The 24,512-nt window shown below is 55.7% G+C and overlaps 1 protein-coding gene across 8 annotated transcripts in view; it reads right to left on the bottom strand.

Annotated features, from left to right (window-relative positions):
* CARS2 (cysteinyl-tRNA synthetase 2, mitochondrial) overlaps positions 1-24,512 on the bottom strand; it is a 38,626-nt gene that overhangs the window by 1,581 nt on the left and 12,533 nt on the right. For 5 of the 8 annotated variants that reach the window (XM_045081308.1, XM_045081311.1, XM_045081310.1 and 2 more), the window contains 8 exons: positions 24,345-24,428; positions 21,801-21,930; positions 11,142-11,275; positions 9,556-9,623; positions 3,752-3,818; positions 3,143-3,281; positions 993-1,116; positions 253-351 (listed from right to left, as the gene is read on the bottom strand). In XM_045081308.1, coding sequence (XP_044937243.1) covers positions 253-351; positions 993-1,116; positions 3,143-3,281; positions 3,752-3,818; positions 9,556-9,623; positions 11,142-11,275; positions 21,801-21,930; positions 24,345-24,428 — 845 coding nt within the window. Of the gene's footprint in view, positions 1-252; positions 352-992; positions 1,117-3,142; positions 3,282-3,751; positions 3,819-9,555; positions 9,624-11,141; positions 11,346-20,465; positions 21,262-21,800; positions 21,931-24,344; positions 24,429-24,512 lie in introns of those variants that run through there. The other 3 variants (XM_045081309.1, XM_045081312.1, XM_045081313.1) reach the window with 3 other exon arrangements.

The following is a 24,512-nucleotide window of genomic DNA, read 5'->3' as shown; positions in this document are numbered from 1 at the left end:
AGGGAAAAGGTGTGCAAGACACACGGCACGCGGGGTGCGGCCAAGAGGGGCCGCGTTCTGCTCCGAACCCCTGCGGCGTCCGCTCGTAAGACACCAGCTCTGGCCCAGCTTGCTTTCTCGGGAACATTTTCTCAAGCACGTCAGTACATTCAACACAACTGTCCGTTGAACGAACATCGTGAAAGGGGAGAGGGTGGTGGTGAGCACACCCGGACCCTGCCACAGGCGAGGACCGAGAAGGGCAGGCCGTACCTGTCTGTCCGCCAGAGAAATCCCGACGGTCTCGAAGAACTGCTCGACGTAGGACACGATGGAGCCGAACACGGCAGGACTCCGGGGACCGCTGGGTTCCTGTGACAGACCACCCAGAGGAGGGGATGAGGGGCCGAGAAAACACTGTAGAAACTCAGGGAAACAGCAGGCCACCGCTCCGGCCACAGGGTCGCACCTCGTGTGGCGGGGATGGCCCTGGCAGGGCCCCTCACTGGCCCCACATATGACCACGGGGAAGCCAGGGAACCCCCACCTCCATCTGCCCACCTGTAATATGGGGATCTGCTAGGACCTGCATGCTGGTGTCCCCCAGACCCACACGCTGAGCCCTGACCCCTGTTTGACAGCGTCAGCAGGCGGGTCTCCAGGAGGCTACTAGCTCATGGGGGCAGAGGCCCACAGCAGGGCCAGGCTGCATGGGCATGGGGTGGGGGGGGGGGTCCCTGCACAGTGTTCCCCCATGTCCTGTTTCACGTCCCAGCAAGCTCGGAGCAGACAGGAAGATGACGCGCTTCCCCTGTGGGCAAACATGCGGGTCCCCCTGTCCGTGGGCGGGACCTCCCTGCTGGGGGGTCAGCCCAGGGCAGGATGAAGCACCCCGGAAGTCAGGGCAGGCCCGGAGGCCACCCCGGGCAGCTGGTAGGGTGGTGGCTGTGCCTTCTGGGGGAGCGGGAGCCACCACAGCAGCTCCCCACCCTGCGAGCCGCCCCGGGACACACCTGAGCGTGCGCCTTCAGCTGTCTGTTCCCGTGGTGCACGAGCTCCATGACCGCGTCCACGGCCGCGGGCGTGTCAAAGTCATCCGCCAGGGCAGCCTTCACAGCCTCCTTGGTGTGGCGGAGCCTGGGAGAGACACGGGGGCTGCCCAGCAGCAGGAACGGGGCGCAGGCTGGTCCCTCCCCGGGGCAGGCGTGACCACGCGTCTGCCCCTCACCCTTTCTGGGCCGGGCTCACACGTGTGCGCGGAGACAGCCCTCACGGCGTCACATCAGCTCAGAGCCGTCCGTTACCACGGATTTGGAAAAAGCCTCTAACAGCTGGGGCTGTACACACCCGTACACGTATCCCCCAGTGGCTTACAGCTGCGCAGCGACAGCTTCACATGGCATCACGCCATGTTGTCAGTCGCCTGCAGTACACACACACGGGCCTCGTGCCGGCCTGGGTGGAGGGAAGGACAGCCCGACGCAAACCCCCACCCCACAGAGCCTGCGCGCAGGACACCTGGTCCCGTGACCATGGCCCGGCCTCTCTGCCGGGGGTGGGGGGAGGGTGGCCCCAGGTCCAGGGGGATAGTGTCTGCTCATGCCTCCCGCCCCGATCCCTACGTGTGGCCCGCGCGCCCAGACAGCCTGTCTGAGCCTCTAAGCAGCAGCCCTGCTACGTCCAGGGCCCGGTGGCCCTGTCAGGCCTAGGACACAGGCCCCGCTGGGCTCGGAGTGTGTCCTGCTCCCCGCACCTGGCTGTGGCCTCTCCACCGCCTCCCTCCATTGCCAGGCCCCTCCCCTGCCGGCCTCTCCTCACCTCCTCTGTCCTCCCCAGCCATGCGAGGACACCCAGGTCCCCTCTGTCCTGCACATCTGCTGCTTCAGACACTGAAGCTCTGTCCCCAAGGCTAGCTCCCTGATGTCCACTGCTGGCCGCTACCCCACTTCCTGCGGACCCCCCAGCGCCCAGGCATGGGCAAGGACTGGCCTCAGGGCTGCCTCACACCCAAGTGGAGGCCTGGGACCCCTTCTGGCCATCAGTCACAGCAGCATCCGAGTCTGGGCCAGTGAGCTGGGGAGGGGGGAGCCCCGGGACTCTTGTTCCTCTGCCAGGCCTGCTGCCCTGGCTGGTGGGGCAGTGACTGCTCTCCAGCCTGGCCTCAAGTGACCAGGAAGGGAGAACAGGCCACAGGCAGGACTGTTTGTCACAAAGCAGAACCTGGCTCTCCTGAGTGGCATACAGCCTCTGCCTTAACCCTCTACCACTCCTGTTGCTGGGGAGCTTGGTGTGACCTCCTGTCCAGACGGTCACACCAAGCCACACAACCCCACCCCCCCAGACGCCCTGCCCCACTGCGCTGGGCTTTGTCCCCTGGGCTCCTACAGCTGGGGGCAACAGACTCCACTCCAGTGCCCTCCCTCCTTCCCAGGCCGACCCCCAAGGAGTCTCGGGTTCTTCAGTCCTCTGAGGGAGTCCTCCGGGAGGGGGACCCGCCCGCGACGCTGCAGGCAGGCACGGCATCTGATGAACGCAGCAAACCCGTGCTCGCTGCTTGTCCTAACGACACAAGCACCTCCCACACCTTCCCAGCTTCTCACCACCTCGGATGTCGAGTCTGTCTTTGACGTGTGACAGAACAAGGATGACCAAGTTTTCTAACGAGGCAATGGGACGGGGAACACGATTTCCCTATGTCAGGAGCCCCAAAGCCGGGCCCAGCTCGAGCCGCCGCACTGTCACAGCGTCCTGGCACCGTCGTGTGACCACACAAACTAGTGTGTGCCACTACCCAGGTGACAGCGGTGGGGGTGGCACACGCACTCAACTTTTGCGGACCTGCTGGTCAATTCCTGGCCACACCTGAGCTTAGCCGAGACCACCCGCCCTGCTCTTCAGCCGTCCCGGCGCGGCCACGCCCTGCCAGCCCTCCTTCCCACGGAGCAAGGTGACCAGAGCCTCTGCCTCAGTCACCGACAAACACCAGCGAGCGCCCCCTCCCCACCGTCCAGGCATGGGCGTGACCCCCTCCCCCCGGCCCAGCCACCCCCCGCAGGCAGGGCATCCTCATCCCTCCCCAACGGGACCCCTCCAGGGGTCCTCAGCCTCGAAAAGCTGCCCCCACCTACCGGGACACCCAGGTGGACGCTGGGAAGGCACCTACCTCTCCCACAGCACATCGTCCCTGACGGGGCCGCACACCAGCTGTCCCTTCATGTAAGCCCGGGCGTCCCCCACGAACGCGGCCGCCCCCAGGAGGAGGTGCTTGGCCTCGAGCATGGTGCCGTCGCTGTAGTCAATGGCTGTGAAGGGGGTGCGTGAGGTCACCCGGGCTGCCGCTGCCCACGCCCACACCCGGGCCCCGCCAGCTTGGGGGAAACACGCAGGGGGCTTCGGCTGCGGGGCTCAGTACGCGGAGACGGGCACGTGTGCGGGGCAGGAGAGCGCCCTGAGCCCTGGGCCTTGTCTCAGCAGACCAGCCGCAGTGGGGACAGAGGGCCCCGGGGGTGGGGGTGGCCCAGGCCGCGAGGACAGGCCCGTTTTGTGCGCTTCTCCGCACGAGGACATGCCCTCCACCCAGCCCCACCACCGGACCCCCACATGGGGCAGCCGGGCTGACCGCAAAAACCGCAGCCTCCGAGAGACATGCTTCTGGAAGCTTCTGGCTGGGAGCCGGGACCGGGCTCCCTCTCGGGCGGCCGGCTGGGTTCAGCCATTCGACAGACGCGGCCCCGAGTCCCCCGCGTGTCTATGGGCCCCATGTCTCGCTCACCTGACCTGTAGCTGCTCCGCATGCAGAAGAGGCGGAAGACATCAGGGGAAAACGTCTTCAGAAAGTCCTGCGGGGGAGAGACGGAGAGACGGAGAGACGGGAACCCAGAGCCCGGACCGCAGCGGTGTGGGCCAATCTCGCGGAGCGAGCCGTCAGGAACTTTTAGGAAAAGTTTTGTTCCCAGACTCTCTGTGAGCGCAACCCCCCGCCTTGTTCCCGCAGGGTCTTCCCTGGTCCGGCAGCGTCTGTGGGAAAGGCCGTCTGGGGGCGGCCCTGGCTCTGCGCCGATGCCCGGGGGAGCCCCATCCCACGACGCGGTGGCTGAGCGCGGGCGCCCAGCTCCTGGGCTCATGTCCGTGCTGCGGTGATGCAGCCCCGTGCCTGGGTTCCCTGGGGAACACGCCACCACCTCTGCCTGAACACCACTGACCCAGGACCTGTCGCTGAACAGACGACTTCCAAAGCGTCTACACAAAGAAGCGTGCCCCTTCTCTGTTCGGAGGGGGAACTGGGGCCACCTTGCAGAACCTACTGAAACAGCACAATGTTCCAACAAAAGCTCGGTGTGGTGGCCGCAGCAGGAAGCGCTCAGTGGCCTCACGGGGACGGGGAAGGGGCGGCCTCGGCCTCCGCGGGGACGTGCTCGGCCACACCACCAGGGACCGGCGCCAAGGACAAGCCGGCTCCAGCAGGACCATCCGACAACATGGAGTTTGGGTCAAAACCTGAAACCATCCTGCCCCTTCGTCGTGGACTCTCTGTGAGAAGAGAGATGTTCTCTGCCCTTCTCCCGTGAACCTGCTCTGTGTCTAGCAGTTTCTGGCCTCCCCTCAGCAATAGTGAACCCAGAGTGTGACAACTGGGGGACACAGGGCTGGGACCCCGCACGAGGTCCGGCAGGTGGCCCCCCTTGGAGCAGTGACAGGGTCAGGCCCCGGGGTTAAGCTGACCCCTTGCTTCCCCGGGCTGATGGAGAGGAGCGGCCGGGAGCAGGCGCACGGACAGCCTTCCGGGGAAGGCCGAGCAGACCCACCGACCTCCGATGCACCGTAGTTACTACACCAGAGTCAGCGGCTGGAAAACTAACCTCGTGGCAGCCCAGACACCGCTCCCCGACAGGTGAAGTGTCACCAGGCCGGGGTGCCGGGGGGTCAGGAGGCGGCGCACAACCTCCCAGCCGCCTGGTCATCAGGCAGTGACCCTTGCAAACTCGACGCACTGGCTCGCGAGTTAAGGTGGCGACTTTGAGAGTAAAGTAACGGGTCCCAAATCACAACCTAGAGATTCGAAAAGGCCCGTTTTGAGCCGTGATCTGGCCCACTTTCCCCATGCGGACTCCGGTCCATCAAGCAGAGTCAGGCTTTCCTGCAGACCGTCGTAAAAGCCGTCCGTGGTTGCCAAAATGATGAGGGCTCAAAGGCACACCTTTTCCTGCTAGAAACTGGGAAGCTGACAGGTGTTGTTTCCATGACAGACCTGGCTGAGCGTCCCCAGGGACTGCCCGCAACCCTGCAGCCCGGCGGAGATACGGAGTCGCAGGAGACGAGCACACGCTCAAACGCGCCGCGATGAACAGTGAAATGTAAAGTCGGGCTGTCGATTTTCACCAAGGTAAAAAGGGAAATGTCGACTGCAAGAAGATTTTATTGTGTTCATGCGGACAAGGGAAACGGACACTTCCGGCTGGCGGGCACGTCGAGGACACTGCTACGTGACCAGAGGCTTTGTCCAGAACATTCTGCCTTATGTTACACTACTCATCACGTACAGCACCCTCGTGGGCCCCCAAGGGCTTGTGAAAAGTGACACACTCTGATACCTAGAACAGTTAAAATGCACGCTCTCTAGTAGAAATGGGACGTCATTTCAACACCCTCAACAGGGCCCTGTTAAGTCAATGAGGGTGCAGTGGACAGCCCAGCCATTCGGAAGAATGGACCCCGCACGGAAGAGACTGACCCCAGAGATTCACTATGTGGATAAAGCAGGTCGCACACCGCATAAGCACTCGTGTGGAAAGAAAAACCGAGGAACGTATTTACACACACGAGCTTCGCGAAGAAGCTGGCGACGGCCACGGGGGGTCAGAGCGGGGCGGCTGGGGGCACGGCCGGGGAGGACGTGGCTCCTCACACCCCGCAGCTCCGCGTGTCCCGCCGCGGACGCCCCGGCCTGGTCTGCCGCCTACAAACTCGCCACCGCGAAATCCAGTCCTTCGAAGATCAGACCCAAACGTTACGCTTGTTGGGAACGGGGAGAAGCGAGGACACACGGTTCGCTGTGTGGGAAGAGAGACAGGCCTCCCACACAGATGGCTTCTTTCTGTCACAGCGAGCGCTGGGAGCAGAGCCGCTCTGGGGACGGTGTCCCGGCGTTCCTGTCTGTGCTCCCCGCTCAACACAGCACCTCGTGTTTTTGGAAAATAAAGGAAAAGGGGAAAGATGTCCTCCACCTGGAAACAGACTTAACAGATGAGCCTCTGTGCAGCGAAGGGGATGCCACACAGCAAATCCTCACACTCTGACCGTGCGGGTGTGTGCCCCCCGCATGACCCCCCACGACGCTGCCAAGAGTGACAAGAAACACAAGCTCCGCTCCGGCAAGTCCACGGGAACAGAAAGACCAGTGGGTGCCGGGGGCTGGGGTCGGGGGGAGTGAGTACTTCGGGGCACATCAAGCAGGTGGTGGTGGCGGCCGGCCACTCTGTGAAGACGTGGGGACCACTGAATGACACAGGGTACCAGGCGAGGTCTCGGGTACGGGAATTATATCTCAGTAAAGCTGTTACTAAAACAAGAATTGCAAGAAAATCTTAACTTGAGTTTTAAACTCAAGTGTAAAAACAGTTTACTGTCGGTTAGGAACAGTGGTGTTCAATTTTGAAACATGTCAGTTTTAAGAGAAAGCACCGAGCCGATGTGCTGCTGTAAGGAAATACGACTTTCGGTGAAGGAGGGAGAGCTAAGAGAAGCCGGTCCTGTCGTGTGACGCGGGAGAGCCCACCGTGAACTCCGGCGACGCACCGCTTCGTGCGCGCACGTCCGCCTCGTCCGCCAGCTCTGCCCGGAAGAGGCCTGGCAGCGGTGTCACTGCAGCGGAGCAAACGCGCCAGATGCCCGGATCCTGGCTCCGGATTCCATGTCCCCACGAGGCAGCGAGGCTCCGGGAAGAAGTGGCAGCTCTGGGGCCAGACGCAAAGGGAAATAGAGCCTAAAGCACAGGGGCGTGCGGGGCGTTGGCCTGGGACGCAGGAACCAGTCAAGGGAGCCGCCTCCTCCCCTTACCCCGGGTCACATCTGGGATAAATTAGCCCCAAAAGAATAAAGGCTGAGTTGATCATACACGAAGTGCACGAGCTTCTAGCAATACTAGAAAGAGAGCAGACACAGCCCTTCTCTGAAGAGGAGGGCCAGCCAGGCCACAGCGCCACACAGCGTGCGCCCCACGGCCGTGGACGGGCAGGGCAGGGCGAAGCCGCCGTGGGTACAAACACCATAGGTGGCAGGTTGTCAGGGAACAGGACGCCCGATGGCAGATAACCTCGCTGCTGTCCGTGTACACGGAAGGGAGATAGGAATGTCCACGTCCGAGAGATGTGGGGTCATCGCTGACCTCAGTGCTCAGACCCAGCGTCACTGACAGCAGGACAGCCTGGCGCTGTGGCCCCCAGGGGGCTGCTGGGAGAGCCCACGGCACCGCAGATAAGTGTTCCCGCCAGTCAAGCCTTGACACCTCACTTCCAGCTCCGGGGGAACAGGAGACAGAAGAACAAGCCACGAGACGCCACAGAGAAACAAACAGGAAATGCACAATGTTCAACGAAACTGGCCTCGTGTTTTCGAGACGTCAACACCACTCGGAAAATAAATGTAGAGAGGCTGCTGAAGAGTAGAAGCCAAAAACACACCCTCGGCCCACCACCACCACAGAGCGTCCCTCAGCCCTGGGGACGGAGGAGCTCTGTCGCCTGCGCCAGTGGACAGACCTGGAGGACATCACCCTGAGCGAAAACACGCTGGTCACAAGGGCAAATACCACGAGTCTGTGCTTCCAGGGGCTCCCAGAGCACTCAAGGTCACGGGACGAGGAAGCCATGGGCTCCCGGAGCACTCAAGGTCACGGGACGAGGAAGCCATGGGCTCCCGGGAGCACTCAAGGTCACGGGAGGAGGAAGCCATGGGCTCCCGGAGCACTCAAGGTCACAGGAGGAGGAAGCCATGGGCTCCCAGAGCACACAAGGTCACAGGAGGAGGAAGCCATGGGCTCCCGGAGCACTCAAGGTCAGGGGACCAGGAAGCAGTATGGTGGATGCCGGGGGCAGGGGAGGGCTGCCGGGACTTGCACAGGGGAAAGGTTCGGTCTGGCCAGACAAGGAAGCTCTGGAGCGCTCTCGCACAACATCGCTGTGCACGTAACAACGGTCTCCACGGTGACTTTTCGGTTCTCTGCGTTTCATCGGGGCGAAATGTCTTCTGAAACATCCAAGGAGACACAGCATCCAAATGCGACACATGAACCTGGACTGGATCCTCGTCTGAGAAGAATCCAGGCTATAAAGGACATTGGGACACAGGGAAAATCAGAGCGCGGACGAGGTCACTCATGTTGCGGAATGACTGCTGACACGTTTGGCGTCCAGGTTACGCAGGGAAACGTCCTTGTTTTGGGGACGTGCACGCAGAACGGGGCAGTGCCACGCCGTCCAGCGGCCCAGGAACCCCACATGCGCCCACCACGCCCGTCGATACGGAAAACACAACAGATGCAGGAAAGTAGTAACCTTGAGTCTCCGTGGCGAGTGTGTAAGTCGTGTTTTTCTGGAGGAAAATGTGCACGACAACATTTCCGTCAGGAAGGTCCGTGAAGACGAATGCATGAGCAGTGCTCCCCTTCCGGCTTCCAGCTCCCGCCCCGGGCACGGGGGACACGCTCAAGCCCCCGGGGACGCCTGAGCACGTGAAGGACTGAAGCCTCTACCTATGCTGCGTCCCCAGACAGACATCCTGTGAGGACATTTAATCACACTCAGGCCCAGGGATTATCGACAACAGGACGTTCATCACCGTGACGCTGTGGTGGAAGTGACGTGCACGTGGTCTCCCTCTCCCTCAACATCCCTTCTGTCCAGTGCTCACCCCTCTCGTGACGATGAGAGGTGACGAAGCCCCTGTGAGGAGGGGAGCTGAGGGGGGACGGACGTGGGCGTGGGACGCTGCGCGAGGCTGCCGTCCCCTCTTCCGACCGCGTCACTGAGCCCGTGCACAGGGCAGGACTGTGTGGACGATGGTGGGAACAAGGCTAGCGCTCGTGTGTTCAGGGGATGAAGGTCTCATAACTGTCCTTGTCATTTTAGTATTTGCAGTTAAAACCACATTTGGCTTCAGGGGCCCAAAGACAAAGAGCAAAGTGTCTGAAGCACCCGTGTGAGTTCACACGTTTTCCGTTCACATTCACACGCCGCCCCTCTGCCCCACGACACAGCGAAGCCCCCAAGCCACAGGCTGGCGGGTGGGCGCTGGGACAGAAACGGGGTGATGGGACTCCGGGTCGCTGTGTGGACAAAGGCTCAGGGAAGAAGGTGGCGTGAGCGTCCGAAGGCAGATGTCCGTGGGGAAGCCGGCCCGCAGAGGGCAGGGGACCCGGCCGAGAACCAGAACGCGGACTGTCGCCGCGTGCGTTTACGAGAACAGTAAGTTCAGCGTGGAGGGAGCACGGGTCTGTCAGGGCCGGGAGCACTGGGGGCGGAGACTCGGGTCGCCCCACACGCGCGGCAGCCCGCTGGAAGGTCAGGGGGGCACCGTTACCTTAATCGTGATGTAGTTTCTCAGTGATTTGGACATTTTTTCTTCTCTGCCTTTCACGTGCAAATGCCCTGAAACAAAACCAGTAGTTTGTTCTGAACTGGGTGGAAAAAGGGGGAGTGTCCGGGGCTTCACTCCGCAGGAGGCCAACACCGCCTCGCTGAAGGACGGTGCCCCCAGGAGGGAAGCTGCAGCCGCACCTACTGGAGGGTGTGGGGTCCGCCCTGCCCACCACCAGCAGCCCCCGCTGCCCAGCAGAAGTTCCTCCTGCCCACCCCCCACCTCCCTCCACCACCACCCCCCCGCCACCATCCCAAGCCCTGGAAACCCCGGCCTGACCGCCTCCTCCACCCAGGAGGGACCAGGGCTCTGGTTCTGCAGACCAGGCACCGGCCATTGTCTGCTGGATCCTGGACATTCCAAGCGGCAGGTCTCTGAGAAGGACTAACTCGATCTCCCGCTGCAGTCCGTTTGTGCGGGCTTCTCCAGAGCCTGCGGGGGGTTCCTTCACCGCCACGTACGTGCAGACAGAATGACCTAAGTCAGGGGCTTCTCAGTCTAGCCGGGGGCCCTCTGGGTTTACTTCTGGGGGGGCCTCCTCTCCCACACGGTAGGACATGGAGCACGCGGTGCTCCAAGGCCAAGTGTTCTGAGAACGGGGGAAGCTGTGGCTTCCATGGGCGCCTGGGAGGCTCAGGGGGTTAAGCGTCTGCCTTCAGCCCAGGTCATGATCTCAGGGTCCTGGGATCGATCCCTGCATCAGGCTCTGCTCAGCGGGGAGCCTGCTTCCCCTTCCTCTCTCTGCCTGCCTCTCTGCCTACTTGTGATCTCTCTCACTCTGTCAAATAAGTAAAACCTTTTACAAAAATAAAAGAAAATTTGGCTTCCAAACAGAAATATAACCTTGAACACGTAATTCGATGTAACACGTATATACCAAACATTTTTAACTTGAGATTTCTAGAGAATGAAACCGTCCGACTACTTCTCTTCCATCCGTTGACTTCAGAAAGGGAAGACGGCCCCTCCCGTCGGTCAGGAGACCCCGCTGTTCCTCCAGCCCCGGGGGGCTGTGGGGTGGAGGAGATCCTGCTGTCCCAACAGTCGAAAAGGGGCATAATGACGCAGTGGCAGGACCGTGGACACGTGCGGGTCCCTGGGCCCGCATTCACTGACGGGCGCCCGGCAGGTCCCCGCGCCGGAGAGCACAGTGTCACAGGACGCTGTGTGTGCGGGCATCCGGCTCCAGCGGGCCTGACGGCTCAGTCATTGGCATGTCCCCGCGTCCCGAGAGAAGGGTAATGTCAAGCCTCCCGTCGCCCACCAGACAGCAGAGCGCCTGTGCCTCTGCCGCCACTCCGCGCGGAGAACGGTGCTCACGTTCCGCCCAGCCCGCACTTCTTCCTAAAAAGGCACACTCGTATCTCCCATCCGGGGACGCTCCCAGCCAGCTGGCACAAACCCGAACACTGGAGAGACAGCTCTCTTGACCGTCGTCAGGGCCATGCGTTCGCAAACAGAGCTGTTTCAGCAATAAACGGAAGCGACAGACCCGAAATAGAACAAATTAACGTGAAGTCGTGACTTACCAGAATGCAGAAAATAGTTTCCCCACTGCGGGCACCGATGGAAGGCCTCGCACTGGGCGATTTCGTTCTCGTGATGCGGAAAAGCCAGATCGACGCCGCCCGAGTGGATGTCCAGCTGGCTTCCAAACAGCAGACTGCGGGACAGCGGGACGCGGGTTAGCTTCAACAGCACGTCCACCCTGAGTCCTCCCGGCCTCCATGCATCTGACGAGCAGATCGCAACTTAAAATCAGTGTGCGTGGCGATTTATCCGGGGCACACAGAACCTGAGGCTGTTTTCTTTCACAGATCTCTAATTCCGAGCTCTGCCTCCTAGCAGAGAGATAGAATTCTCTTTGTTCTGGATAGATACATATACACACATGCAAAATTACCTTTTCTTTCAATAGGTAGAGGTCAGTGGGTTTCCAACCTTAATGAAAGAGCCTATAAAACCAGGAGACATTCTACTATGGCTTTTGAAGATAGAACTCCTTAGTGATCACGTATAAGCAACAAGACAACTGAATTCAAAGCATCACATACCAGCTGCTGGTGTTTCTGCTTTAATGCTCTGCGTCCCTGGAAAACCTCATGTCCCCTAAAACCGCACCCTACAACCAGCAGGGCTGCTGGGGACCGTGGAGCTGGCCAGACGCTCAAAGCCCATGTAACTGTCCCCAGAGCACCTGCTGGGGGCCGGGCTGAGTGGCGCTGCTTCCGACAACAACGGTGAAAATGCAGCCCTCAGCACAGGGAGAACGTGGCCTGAGGAGACCCTCAAACAGATGCGGAGCTCCCAAGGCCGCCGCCTGCCCCTGGGCACCGAGCTCGGGGGAGCTGCAGACACTTGTGAGTTCTCTAAATATGGTTAAAAAGAGGCATTTCCTTTATTTTATTTCATTGTTTATTATTTTTTTTTAATTACGTAAACTCTGACCCCATCGTGGGCCTTGAACTCACAACCCTGAGACCAAGAGTCGCAGAATCTACCAACTGACCCGGCCACGTGCCCCCAAAGTAGACATTTTGAAAATGCCGCAGCCTGAGGTCCCTTCCTGCTGACTCTTCTCCCCTGGCCTGGCTTTGGAGAGACCACGTGCACACTGGCCATGCCGCTGGTGGCAGAAACGCACCAGGCTGCTAGCGTTCATCCTTGGTCACAGGCTCATGAAGGGAGCGTAAGACCAAAGGGCCAGGACCAGGAAGGAGAGCACAGGGCCTCGTCTGTTTCTCTTTGTAACGACTGCTTCATTTTTACGAAGTTCTGAAACAAAACCGGCAGCATTAGGACTTAACAGAGCAAAACAGTGGGGGCGCCTGGCAGCCTTAGTCTGTGACCCTTGATCCTGGGGTCATGAGTTCCAGCCTCACATTGGGCATAAAGTTACCTGAAAAATAAAGCTAAACTGTGTGTCTGTGGTGTTCATTATATTAGTCTCTATTCTTAATAAAAAAAAAAAAAATTAGATTTCATTTGTCAGAGGGAGAGAGATCACAAGCAGGAAGCGAGGCAGGCAGAGGAAGGAGAAGCAGGCTCCCCGCGGAGCAGAGAGCCCGATGTGGGGCTGGATCCCAGGATCCTGGGATCATGACCTGAGCCGAAGGCAGAAACTCAACCGACTGAGCCACCAGGCTTCCCTATTAGTCTCTATTGTTGTATGTTAGACCTGATGTAAAATAAAAGAATACCCAGAAGGAATAAAAGTCTATTTTTGTTAGAGTTCAACAAAAACCTTTAGTGGTAAGATTAGATGTGCGATTTATTAAATGTTTTCTACCTACTGTAGAGAAATTATTTCTATCTACAATATAAGGGGCACCTGGGTGGTTAGTCCTTAAGCGTCTGCCTGCGGCTCAGGTCACGATCCTAGGGTCCTGGGATGGAGCCTCACATCTGGCTCCCTGCTCAGCGGGATGCCTGCTTCTCCCTCTCCCACTCCCCCTGCTTGTGTTCCCTCTCTGATTGTCTCTCTCTTTGTCAAATAAATAAAATCTTTAAAAATACATAAATACATAAATAAACAAACATCTTTTTACAGCCCAATATATGCCCCACATTGCTCTTAAATCAAAAGTATTTATAAACACGTAAGTGTGTACAATAAGACTGAGGGTGGGGTGTGGTTTTTCAATGCAAAGCTGGGCCCTGTTTCCTGACGTCTCAGGACTTCCAGGATGTGTTTCTAGAAGAGTCCTGATGACATTAGCACAGGCGAGGGCAGCAGCCGAGGGTGATGGGGAAACATGGCGCCCATCCTCACTCCTCCGTAGAACCAACATGACTTGGGTGGGCAGGTCACGGAGCACGAGGTCCTCCCACCCAGCTGAAGGGGAAGAACATCCGTCCACCGACAAGAAACCAGGCTGGGATCAGCCCCGGGGGCCCAGCGCGCTCCCCGGACAGTTACTCCTTCCCACGTGCACACTCAGAATCTGCCCGCAAACAGCACCGCACACAATGACAACTGGAGGGAACTGGGTTTGCTGATCTGGGTTTGCTGACCTTCAAGCCTGGGTGGAGACAGTAGTTGGAAATGTTGACCTTAACTATATTTTCCACGGGTTTCTAATCTTGAAAACCGCTCATTATAACAAACATCTGCCAGGAGCTGAAACCCATCAGATACATGAAAATCACGGGTTACTGAACATACCAAAACCCTCACCTCCACAAACAGAAAATAAATGGACAAGGTTATTCACTGCAGGTATTTCTAAGAGCAAGACCCTGGGAACTACGTGCTCATCTGTCGGTCCTAGAAACCCACCATGGTCCGCCCAGCCAGCACCGTACCCCGCCGCCGAGCCACCATGGTGGGCGAAGCATTACAGGCAGCTCCCAGGACCCGGGGCAGTGCCTGCGACATCCGGCGGCCTCAGTTCCCCTGCACCCCGACAATGCGAACACCACAATCAGTAAGTCAGATGAACCTTCTGGGTGCCCAGCGCGTGCGGCAGTTACGCTCGCACTAGACTGTAGTCCGTTACGTGCGCAGTAGAATTCTCCGAGAGTCAACGTGCGTGCGCTCATCAGAAGATACTCCACTGCTTGAAAATGCTAACCACCTTGCAAGCTTCCAGCGAACTGCTGCAGCCTTTTGGCTGGTGGAGGGTCTTGCCTGATGGCGACAGCTGCTGCCCCAGGGCGGTGGCTGCGGCAAACTCTGAAAGAAAGACAGCAGAAGAGCCGCCACATCACCGCACTCTTCTGTTCATGAACGATTTGTTTCACGCGATGCTGTCTGACAGCGCTGTACCCACAGAAGTGCTTTCAAAACAGGAGTGCGTCCTCTCAAACCTGCCACGGCTGCGTCACTCGGTTTCCGTCTGTTCTAAATCCTTCGCTGCTGTTTCAACAGTCTTTGTAGCATCTTCACCAGCAGAACATTCCTCCTCAAGAAACCATGCTCTTTGTCATCCCTAAGAAGCAACTCCTTGACTGTTCAAGTTTGGTCCTGAGAGCGCCCTGATCCAGTCCTGACTTCAGGCCCCACTTCTGATTCTGGTTCTTCTGCTGTTTCCACCACATCTGCAGTGACTCCCTCCGCTGGCGTCTCGAACCCTCGCAGTTACCCAAGAGGGCTGGGTCACTGGACTTCTGCTTATGTTGGTATTTGACCTCTTCCCATCAATCACAAATGTCCTCAGTGGCATCTGGATTGGCAGATCCTTTCCAGAAGGTTTTCAGTTTACTTCCCCAGATCCATCAGAGGAATCCCTTTCCGGGGTGGCTACAGCCTTACAAAATGTACTGTTTACTCCTCGCTCCCTCGGCCGCAGAGTGGACACATGAGCAGGTGTGAGCATAGTATTAGTCCTGCCCAGCTCCATCAGAGCTCTGGGGTGGCCACGTACACAGTCAATGAGCTACTTGTCGGGTTTTGGAAGGAATCTTCTGTTCTGAGCAACAGATCTCAACGGTCAGCTTACAAGTCTCAGTAAACAATGTTGTGGGCAGATGCACAGTCATCCAGGCTTTACTGTTCCATTTACAGAGCAGAGCAATTTCCCGTAATTCCTAAGGGCCCGGGACTTTTGGAATGGTAAGTGAGCATCAGCTTCAACTTAAAGTCACCAGATGGCTGCGTGAGCCCCAAACAAGGGAGTAGTTTGTCCTTTGAAGCTCTGAAGCCAGGCACTGACCTCTTCCCAGCCACGGAGGACCAAGATGGCATCTTCTTCCAACAGAACGGGGTTCTGTCTCCACTGAAAACCCGGTGTTTAGCGTAGCTGCCCTCATTCACTGTCCCAGCGAGACCTTCTGGAGAGCTTACTAGAGCTTCTCCGTCAGTTCCGGCTGTGCCACCTTGCACTGTTACAGGAAGGACTTTGTTCCTTAAAGCACACTCACCGGCCTCTGCGAGCTTCAGACTTTCCTTCTATGGCTTCCTCGCCGCCCTCTGCCCTCACAGAATGGAAGAAAGTCAGGACCCTGCCCTGGGTTAGCGTAAGCTTAAGGGAATGTCGTGGCTGGTTCCATCTCCTATCCAGATTACTGAAACTTTGTCCACCTAAGTAGTAAAGCTGTTCCACTTTCTTACTGTTTGTGTCTTCACTGGAGGAGCACTTTCCATTTCCTTCGAGAACGTTTCCGCTACCTTCACAACGTGGCTCACTGTTTGCCACGAGAGGCCTAGCTTTTGGTCTGTCCTGGCTTTCGACATGCCTTCCCCGCTGAGCTTAGTCATTTCTAGCTTCTGATTTAAAGTCAGAGATGTGTGACTTCCACTGACTTGAACACTTAGAGGCCACCGGAGGGTTATGAATTGGCCTAATTTTGATACTGTTGTGTCTCAGGGAATAGGGAGGTCCCGGGAGAGGGAGAGAGATGGGGAACAGCCAGGCGTGGAGTGGTGGAAACACACATCGATCGACTAAGTTCACATCTCACACTGGGCACACGAACACGGCAGGGCTCATGGTTCCCCAAGCACAACAGTAACATCCAATCCTACAGATCATGTATCACCAGACCAAATACAATAATAATGACAACGCTCGAAAGACTGTGAGAATTACACAGACGTGACACAGACACCCAAAGTGAGCTGACGCTAGTGATGACAACCAACCTGCTTTCCAGGGTCGCCACAAAACTCAACCAGTAAAAACCGCAGCATCTACAAACTGTAGCACAGTAACGCAAGGTGCACCTGTTCCGAAGAGCACATGCAGCGTGCTCAAGCACAGGCGCATGTGGCTCCCAGGAGATCCATGGGAAGCAGCAGAGGAACAGTCTATGGAGGGGAATTTCCAGTGCGTGACGCGACTGTGGAAGAAGAGCCAGAAGGTAGGCAGACCGAAGACTGAGGAGCCCGGAGAGTGGAAGCTGGGGCGGTGCTCAGTGGTGTGAAGCACGACCATCTCCGGGGAAAGCAGCAGGTAAGAGGATGGTTCACGGGGAGACTGGGAAGATGGTGGAGTAGGAGGACCCTAAGCTGGCCTCATCCCACAGATACAACTGGAAAATACTCATATCCGTGTAAATAACCCAGACAATGACCCAGAGACTCGCAGAACAAACTCCACAGCTGAAGGGAGAGAACAGACCACATCAAAGAGGGTAGGAAGGGCAGAGACACGGTCAGGAGCTAAAAGGGCCCTGGCTGTCTGCAGTCTGAAGGGGGCTGGGGGAGGGGTGGCGGGGAGAAGGGCGAGAAGCAGACCGTCATGCTGGGGAGCCCACGCAAAGATCCACCCCCGTGCTGTGACGCTGGGGAGCCCACGCAAAGATCCACCCCCGTACTGTTCGGCTATGAAAGAGAGGAGAATTTCATGAGTTTTTATAACCAGCGAGACTTAAAAGCCTGGAATTTTAGGGGTGCCTGGGTGGTACAATCGTTTGAGCATCTGACTCTTGGTTTCAGCTTGGGTCAGGATCTCAGGGTTGTGGGATCGAGTCCATGGCCAGGTTCTGCACTCACTGAAGAGTCTTTTGGAACTCTCTCTCCCTCGTCCCTTTCCACTGCGCACACTCTCTCTTTCTCTCTAAAATAAATAAATCTTTAACACACACAATTTTAAAAATCAGCAGCTAAGCTCTGGGAGGGGCAGGAAGATGTCAGGAAGCTGAGTTTCCACCCTTAAAGAGACATCTGGGGGTGCCTGGGTGGCTCAGTCAGTTGAGTGCCTGCCTTTAGCCCAGGTCATGATCCCAGGGTCCTGAGATCGATCCCCGCATTGGGCTTCCTGCTTGGCGGGGAGTCTACTTCTCCCTTTCCCTCTGCTCCTCTCTCTCTCTCTTTCTCGCTGCTGTCAAATAAATAAACTTTTTTTTTTTTTTTTAAGATTTCATTTATTTATTTGACAGAGAGAGATCACAAGTAGGCAGAGGCAGGCACAGACAGAGGGGGAAGCAGGGTCTCCACTGAGCAGGGAGCCTCGTGTGGGGCTCGATCCCAGGACCCTGAGACCATGACCTAAGCCAAAGACAGTGCCTTAACCCACTAAGCCACCCAGGTGCCCCAAATAAATAAACTCTTTAAAAGAAAAAGCTTCTCTGTATTTAAAATAAATAAATACATACATACATACATACATACATACAATCCAATCCAATCCAATCCAATCCACTACACTGGATGGAATATATAGGAGGCTAGAAGAAGCAGAAGAGCTGATTAATGACGTGGAAGAAGGAATCATGGAAAGTAATTAAGCCGAGCTGGTGAGAGGAAAGAAAAATATGCAAAGTGAGAACAGACTTTGGGAATTCAGTGACTCCATTAAGCATAAAACATGCATGTTATAGGGATCCCAGAATAAGAGAGAGAAAAAGGGGCAGAAGATTTATTTAAAGAAATAATAGCTAAAAAATTCCTCAATCTGGGGAAGGAAACAGATATCCAGATATAGAAGGCACAGAGACTTCCCCCAAGAAAATCAATACAAGAAGGTCTGCACCAAGATACACAGTGAATAAAAAGCAAAAGACAGTGATAAAGAAAAAAACGGGGGTGGGGGCACGTGCCTGGGTACCTCAGTCAGCTGAGAGTCCGACTCTTGAGTTTGGCTCAGGTCATGATCGCGGTCACGGGAGCAGGCCCCGTATCAGACTCTGCACTCAGTGTGGAGTCGGCTTGAGGACTCTCTCCCACTGTCCCTCCCCAAATCACACAATGTCTCCCTCTCTAAAATAAATAAAAGCAGCAAGAGAAAAGAAGACAGTTACACACAAAGGAAACCCCATACGGCTATCAGTGAATTTTTCAGCAGAAACTTTGCAGGCAAGAGAATGGCTTGATATAGTCAAAGTGCTGAAAGAGGGGCGCCTGGGTGCCTCAGTCAGCTGGTCGGCCGCCTTCGGCTCAGGTCACGATCCCGGGATCCTGGGACTGAGTCCCACATCAGGCTCCTTGCTCAGTGGGGAGCCTGTTTTTCCCTCCCTTTCCCTCTCTCTCTGCTGCTCCCCCTGCTTATGTTCCCTCTTTCTCTCAATCTCTCTCTCTGACCAAAAAAAAGAAAAAAAAAAAAAAGAAATATTAAAGGGGACTCTCTGAGTAGAACAGAAAGATCACCGTAACTAATAGTATGAAACGGAGGAAACACAGCAACTCCCAACAAATTAAAGTCTGGGACCAGATGGTTTTGCAGGTGAATTCTAGCAAACATTTAATGAAGAGTTAACACATATTCTTGTCAAACCATTCCAGTAAGTAGAAGAGGAACTCCAAATTCACTCTGTGAGGCCAGCATCACCCCAATACCAAAAGCCGCAAAGACACCACTGAAAAAGAGAACCACGGCCCAGTCTCTCTTATGCATCTGGATGTGAAAGTCCTCCACAAAATCCTAGCAAACTGAATCCAACAATATATTCTAAAAACCATGCACCACAATCAAATGATATCTATTCCTGGGTTGCTAGGGCGGTTTAAATATTCACAAAACAACCAGTGTGATACAGGACATCAACAAGAGAACGGATAAGAACAATATACCCATTTCAACAGATGCAGAAAAAGCATCTGACAAAGTACAACATCCATTCAGGATAAAAACCCTCAACAGAGCAGGTCTAGAGGGAACACACCTCATTAATAATAAAGACCATAAATGAAAATCCTGCACCTAACTCCCTACTCGGTAGGGAAACACTGAGTGCTCTCCCGTAAGGTCAGGGACAAGACAGGGATGTCCACTCTCACCGCTTCTACCCAACTCAGGACTGGACGTCCCCGCATCCGCAATCAGACAACAGAAGAAACAATAGAAGCCAAACTGGTAAAGAAGAAGCAAAACTCTATTTGCAGATGACATGGTATCATACACAGAAAACCCTAGAGACTTCACCAAAATACTATTAAAAAAGATAAATGAAACTCAGTATGCCAAATCAATGTTCAGAAAACTGTTGCATTTCTGTTCACTCATAAGGAAGCGGCAGAAATAATCCCATTTACAACTGTACCAAAAATAAAAAGATACACAGGAATAAATCCAACCACAGAGAAGAAAGGCCTACACTTTGGAAACTGTAAAGCGATGAAAGAAACGGAAAATGACACAAAGAAATGGAAGACATTGGATGCTCATTGACTGGGGAAGAATATTGTTCAAGTGTTCACATCACCCCAAGCAATCTACACATTTAATGCATTAATGCAATCCCCATCAAAATACCTGCAGCACTTTTCACAGAATAAACAGTAACAATAAAGAAGAAAGAATCCTGAAATTTGTATGGAACCACAAAAGGACCAAAATAACCAAAGTAATTTTGAAAAAGGAAAACAAAACTGGAGGGATCACAACTCTAGACTTCAAGTTAAATTACTTGTAGTGGTCCAAATAGTACGGTACTGGCCTAAGTAGACATCACAGATCAATGGAACACAATGGAAAACCCAGAAATAATCCCACAATTATACGGCCAATCTTTGACGAAGCAGGAAAGAATGTACAATGGGAAAAGGAAAGTCTCTTCGACGAATGGGGCTGGGAGAACGGGACAGCCACATGCAGAAGAATGAAACTCAATCACCTTTTTCCAGCACACACGAAAATACAATAAAAATGGATGAAAGAGCTAAATGTGAAAAAGGAATCCATTAAAATCTAGAAGAGACACAGGCAGGGATTCCCCTGGCATAGCTTCTGACAACCGCGTTCTAGGTACGGCTCCTGAAGCAAGAGAAACGAGCAAAAATGAGCTCCTGGGACTTCTTTTTCTTTCTTTCTTTCTTTCTTTTTTTTTTTTTTTTTTTAAGATTTTATTTATTTATTTGACAGACAGAGATCACAAGTAGGCAGAGAGGCAGGCAGAGAGAGAGAGAGGAAGGGAAGCAGGCTCCCTGCTGAGCAGAGAGCCCGACGCGGGACTCGATCCCAGGACCCTGAGACCATGACCTGAGCCGAAGGCAGCAGCTTTAACCCACTGAGCCACCCAGGTGCCCGTCCTGGGACGACTTCTTCAGAGCAGTAAGTCTCTGCGCAGCGAAGGACACGACCATCAAAACCAGCAGACGACTTACAGAACAGGGGAAGATGCTGGCAAATCACGTACCCAACAAAGGGTTAGTGTCCAAAATACATAAAGAACTGACGCAACTCAACACCCCAAACCAAAGAGTCCCAGTGAAAAGTGGGCAGAAGACACGAACGGACACTTCTCCGAAGAAGACTCAGAGGGGCCACGAGATGTGAAAGGGCGCTCAGCATCAGGGAAAGGCGAACCCAAACCAGATCGCGCCTGTCAGCACGGCTCAAACCCAAACCACGAGAACAGTGCTGGCGAGGATGCGGGGAAAGGGGAGCCTCCTGCACTGCTGGTGGGAGAGCAAGCTGGGGCGGCCACTCCGGGAAACAGCATGGAGGGTCCTCAGAAAGCTGAGAATTGAGCTACGTTATGACCAGCAGTTTTACTTTTGGGTGTTTACCCGAAGAACACACAAATCAGTCATTCAGAGGGACACACGCGCCCCATTCACGGCAGCATTATTTACAACAGCCCAACTGTGGAAGCAGCCCGTGGCCACCGAGAGACGACGGGATAACACAGGTGACATGTGTCGAACGGAAGCGTGCTCAGCCGTGAACGTGATGACGTCTTCCGCGTGCAACAGCAGGACGGAGTCAGCGTCGCGCGGAGACGAGTCAGAGAAGGACAAACACCGTGTGGCTTCACGCACACGTGAAACTTAAGAAACAAAATGAACAAAGGGGAAAAAAGAGGCAAATCAAGAACAGACTCTTAGGGGCGCCCGGGTGGCTCAGTCACTGAGCGTCGGCCTTCGGCTCAGGTCGTGATCCCCGGGTCCTGGGATCCAGCCCCGCATCGGGCTCCCTGCTCGGTGGGACGCCTGCTTCCCCCTCTCCTACCCCCCTGCTGTGCTCCCTCTCTCGCTGTGTCTCTCTGTCAAATAAATAAATAAAATCTTAAAATTAAAAAAAAGAAAGAAAGAAAAGAAACAGACTCTTAAGTACAGGAAACACGCTGATGGGCCCCAGAGGGGAGGGACGATGGTGCGGAGGAGCGTGGAGCGCGGCTGAACCCCCACGCTGACACATGAAGCTGACGTAATGCTGTACTTAACTACGCTGGAAGTACAATTAAAAACTCGATGAAAAAAAAAGAGAAAGAGCCCCCCCCCCCCACCGCCCGGGGGCTGCTGCTCTCACCCGCCCCCTCTGCTGGCCACGCGCGGTAGTGCAAGCCCGCCCAGGACACAACCTCACCTGGAGAGGGTGGAACACTCTATGTGCCAGCCAGGTCTTCCGTTTCCCCAGGGGGACGCCCAGAACACCTCCTGCGGCCTGGCCGCCTTCCACAGGGCAAAGTCGCCGGCGTGCCGCTTGTCTGTCGCAGCTGCCAAGAGCAATGACAGTCAGGGCCGGGAAGCCACGACTGGCAAAGCCACGTGGCCCGGCCACGACATCCCGAAGACGCGGCTCCTTCGGGCACGTGCCCTCCTGCTCCTCCTCTCCCCAGGAGGCCCAAAGGAACCCCAACACCTTTATCTAAAACAGGCCCGAGAGGGAGGTCCCGGCGCGAGGCGAGGCCGGTTTCAGCGCAGGAGTGGGGGGGCGTCGCCAATCAAACCGATGCTTCCTCCCGGGAAGCGCAGAGCTGAGCGGTCGGGCTAGTCCGCCGGCAGAGGAGTCCCGGGCAACTCCCCCCAGAGAGACAATCACACGGAGAAAAACGCTGTGAGTGTCAGTGACATCTGAGGAGCAGGAGAGCCCAGAAGAGGAGGGTCAGGTGACGGTACCCGGTGGGACGAGCCGGTCCTGGGCTCTGTCTGTCCCAAAGCTTGGCACCGCCACAACCGGCAACAGGGGACACGAGAGGGAGCTGCATCCAGACGCGGGAGTATTACTCAGCTCTCAAAGGAAATGACCTATCAGGCTCCAGAGACTCCTGCAAGGTGACTGCATGCCCTGCCCCCAAGGGGTTCTGCCCCTGCCTGGGTCCCAGTGGGACCTGGTGGCTTCAACACACATATACACTTAAATGTGTACTGAGTGAAAAAAGCCAGTCAGAAAAGACCACACACTGTATGACTCTAACCCTACGGCATTCCAGAAAAGGCAAAACCATGCAGACAGTAAGAGATCATGGGTTGCCAGGGGTGAGGAGGGAGGGGGTTGGAGCCGCTGGGGCACAGGGGAGGTCTGAGGGCAGTAAAGCAGCTCTGTGACACGCATCATTACAGTTATCCAGCCCACAGAAAAATCAGCACCAAGCGTGAACGCTTGTGCAAACCACAGACTTGGGGTAATGATGTGTCCCTACAGGTGTACCCGCTAGGACAGATGTCCATTTCTGGTGCGTCACGTGCATGAACAGGGCAGGCTGTGTGTGACCAGGGTCAGGACAATGTGGGAAATCTTCGCTCCTCCCTAAAACTGCCCTCAAATAAAGCCTGCTGTTTTTTAAGGACTTACTTATTTGCAAGATGGTGGGGGGGCAGAGAGAGAGGGAGAGAGGGCATCTCAGGCTCCCTGCTGAGCACGGAGCCCGATGCAGGGCTCGATCCCATGACCCTGAGATCATGACGCGAGCCGAACCCAAAAGGCGGACGCCCCACCGACTGCACCAGCGAGACGCCCCTAAAGTCTATCCAACACCAAAGCATCACTGATGCTAGAACGTGGGGCTCAGAAACATGTCCTCTGCTTCCCTGGGGCACGGTGGCAAACCCACACATGTGCGGTGCTCGGTTCTGGCCTTTCTGGAGGGAGCAGCGTACTCACGCGTGAGAGGAACAAACACGGTTTCTGAGGAGTCAGATAACACTGTCACTAATTAAAGCAAATGGCTTCATTGGGGCACCTGGTGCCTCGGTCGGTTAAGCCGCCGCCTTCAGCCTTTGGCTCAGGTCATGATCCTGGTGTCCTGGGATTGAGCCTTGCTCGGCGGGGAGCCTGCTTCTCCCTCTGCCTTTCCCCCAGCTCATGCGCTCTCTCTGTCAAATAAATAAAATCCTTAAAACATAAAAAAAATGAAAAAATAACTGGTGTCATTTATGGAGTGGAGGCTAATGTCTAAAGACAAAACTCGCTTGGAAGATTTGTCTTTGGGGTTTTGGCTCATCTTTACTTGGTTCTCTCAAGTAGTATTTTTTTTTTAATTTAAAATTATTTTTAACTTTAAATTTTTAAAAATTATTTTGGGGGCGCCTGAGTGGCTCAGTGTGTTAAGCCTCTGCCTTCGGCTCAGGTCGTGATCTCAGGGTCCTGGGATCGAGTCCCACATCGGGCTCTCTGCTCAGCGGGGAGCCTGCTTCCTCCTCTCTCTCTGCCTGCCTCTCTGCCTACTTGCGATCTCTCTCTCTGTCAAATAAATAAAAACCTTTTAAAAAAATTATTTCAAATTTATTTCTATATACATCCTTCTTCTCCATAAAAATGGCTTCAGTCCAACAGTCACTCAACAGAAGAGCGGCGGAATAAAGGGAAATTCGGCGGGAACGTTCTATGTGTTCAAGCGCCTACAGGATCTGCTCTGCGGGAAAATGCAGGAGGAGGTGAGTGTGGCGGCCAACGCGACAGCAGGAGTGTGTGAAGGTGCCCTCCGCAGGGAGGAGGGCTGAGGACCTGGCAGGGAGCAGACTCACCCCTGCCGAGAGGACTTCACCCTCAAACTCCCTCTCTTGCTGTAAACAATGAGTCAAACAGCACAAGCCGCAGGGGTGGACGGTCGGGCGCCGAACGCGGGTCGGAGAGGCCGAGCCTGCCCTGCAGACCCGGGGCCCCAGTGTGGGAGCGGGGTCCACTCACCAGGCTCTCCGACGGGACTGGGGACCACACCGACCAGCTTGCCGTACCTGTCTCCTCTCGACTGCAGGTCGAAGTAGACATTGCCTGTTTGATAAAGAATCCATCATTTCTCAGAATCACCGAATTCCACTCCAGAAACCAACACTGCCCTGTCTGTTAACTCAGTAA

Source organism: Mustela putorius, unplaced genomic scaffold, assembly GCF_011764305.1.
Source record: "Mustela putorius furo isolate JIRA1106 unplaced genomic scaffold, ASM1176430v1.1 tig00000551_pilon_pilon_pilon, whole genome shotgun sequence".
NCBI classification, from domain to species: Eukaryota; Metazoa; Chordata; class Mammalia; order Carnivora; family Mustelidae; genus Mustela; species Mustela putorius.
The sequence above is the reverse complement of the archived record's forward strand: the minus strand, read 5'-3'. Positions and strand labels throughout refer to the sequence as shown.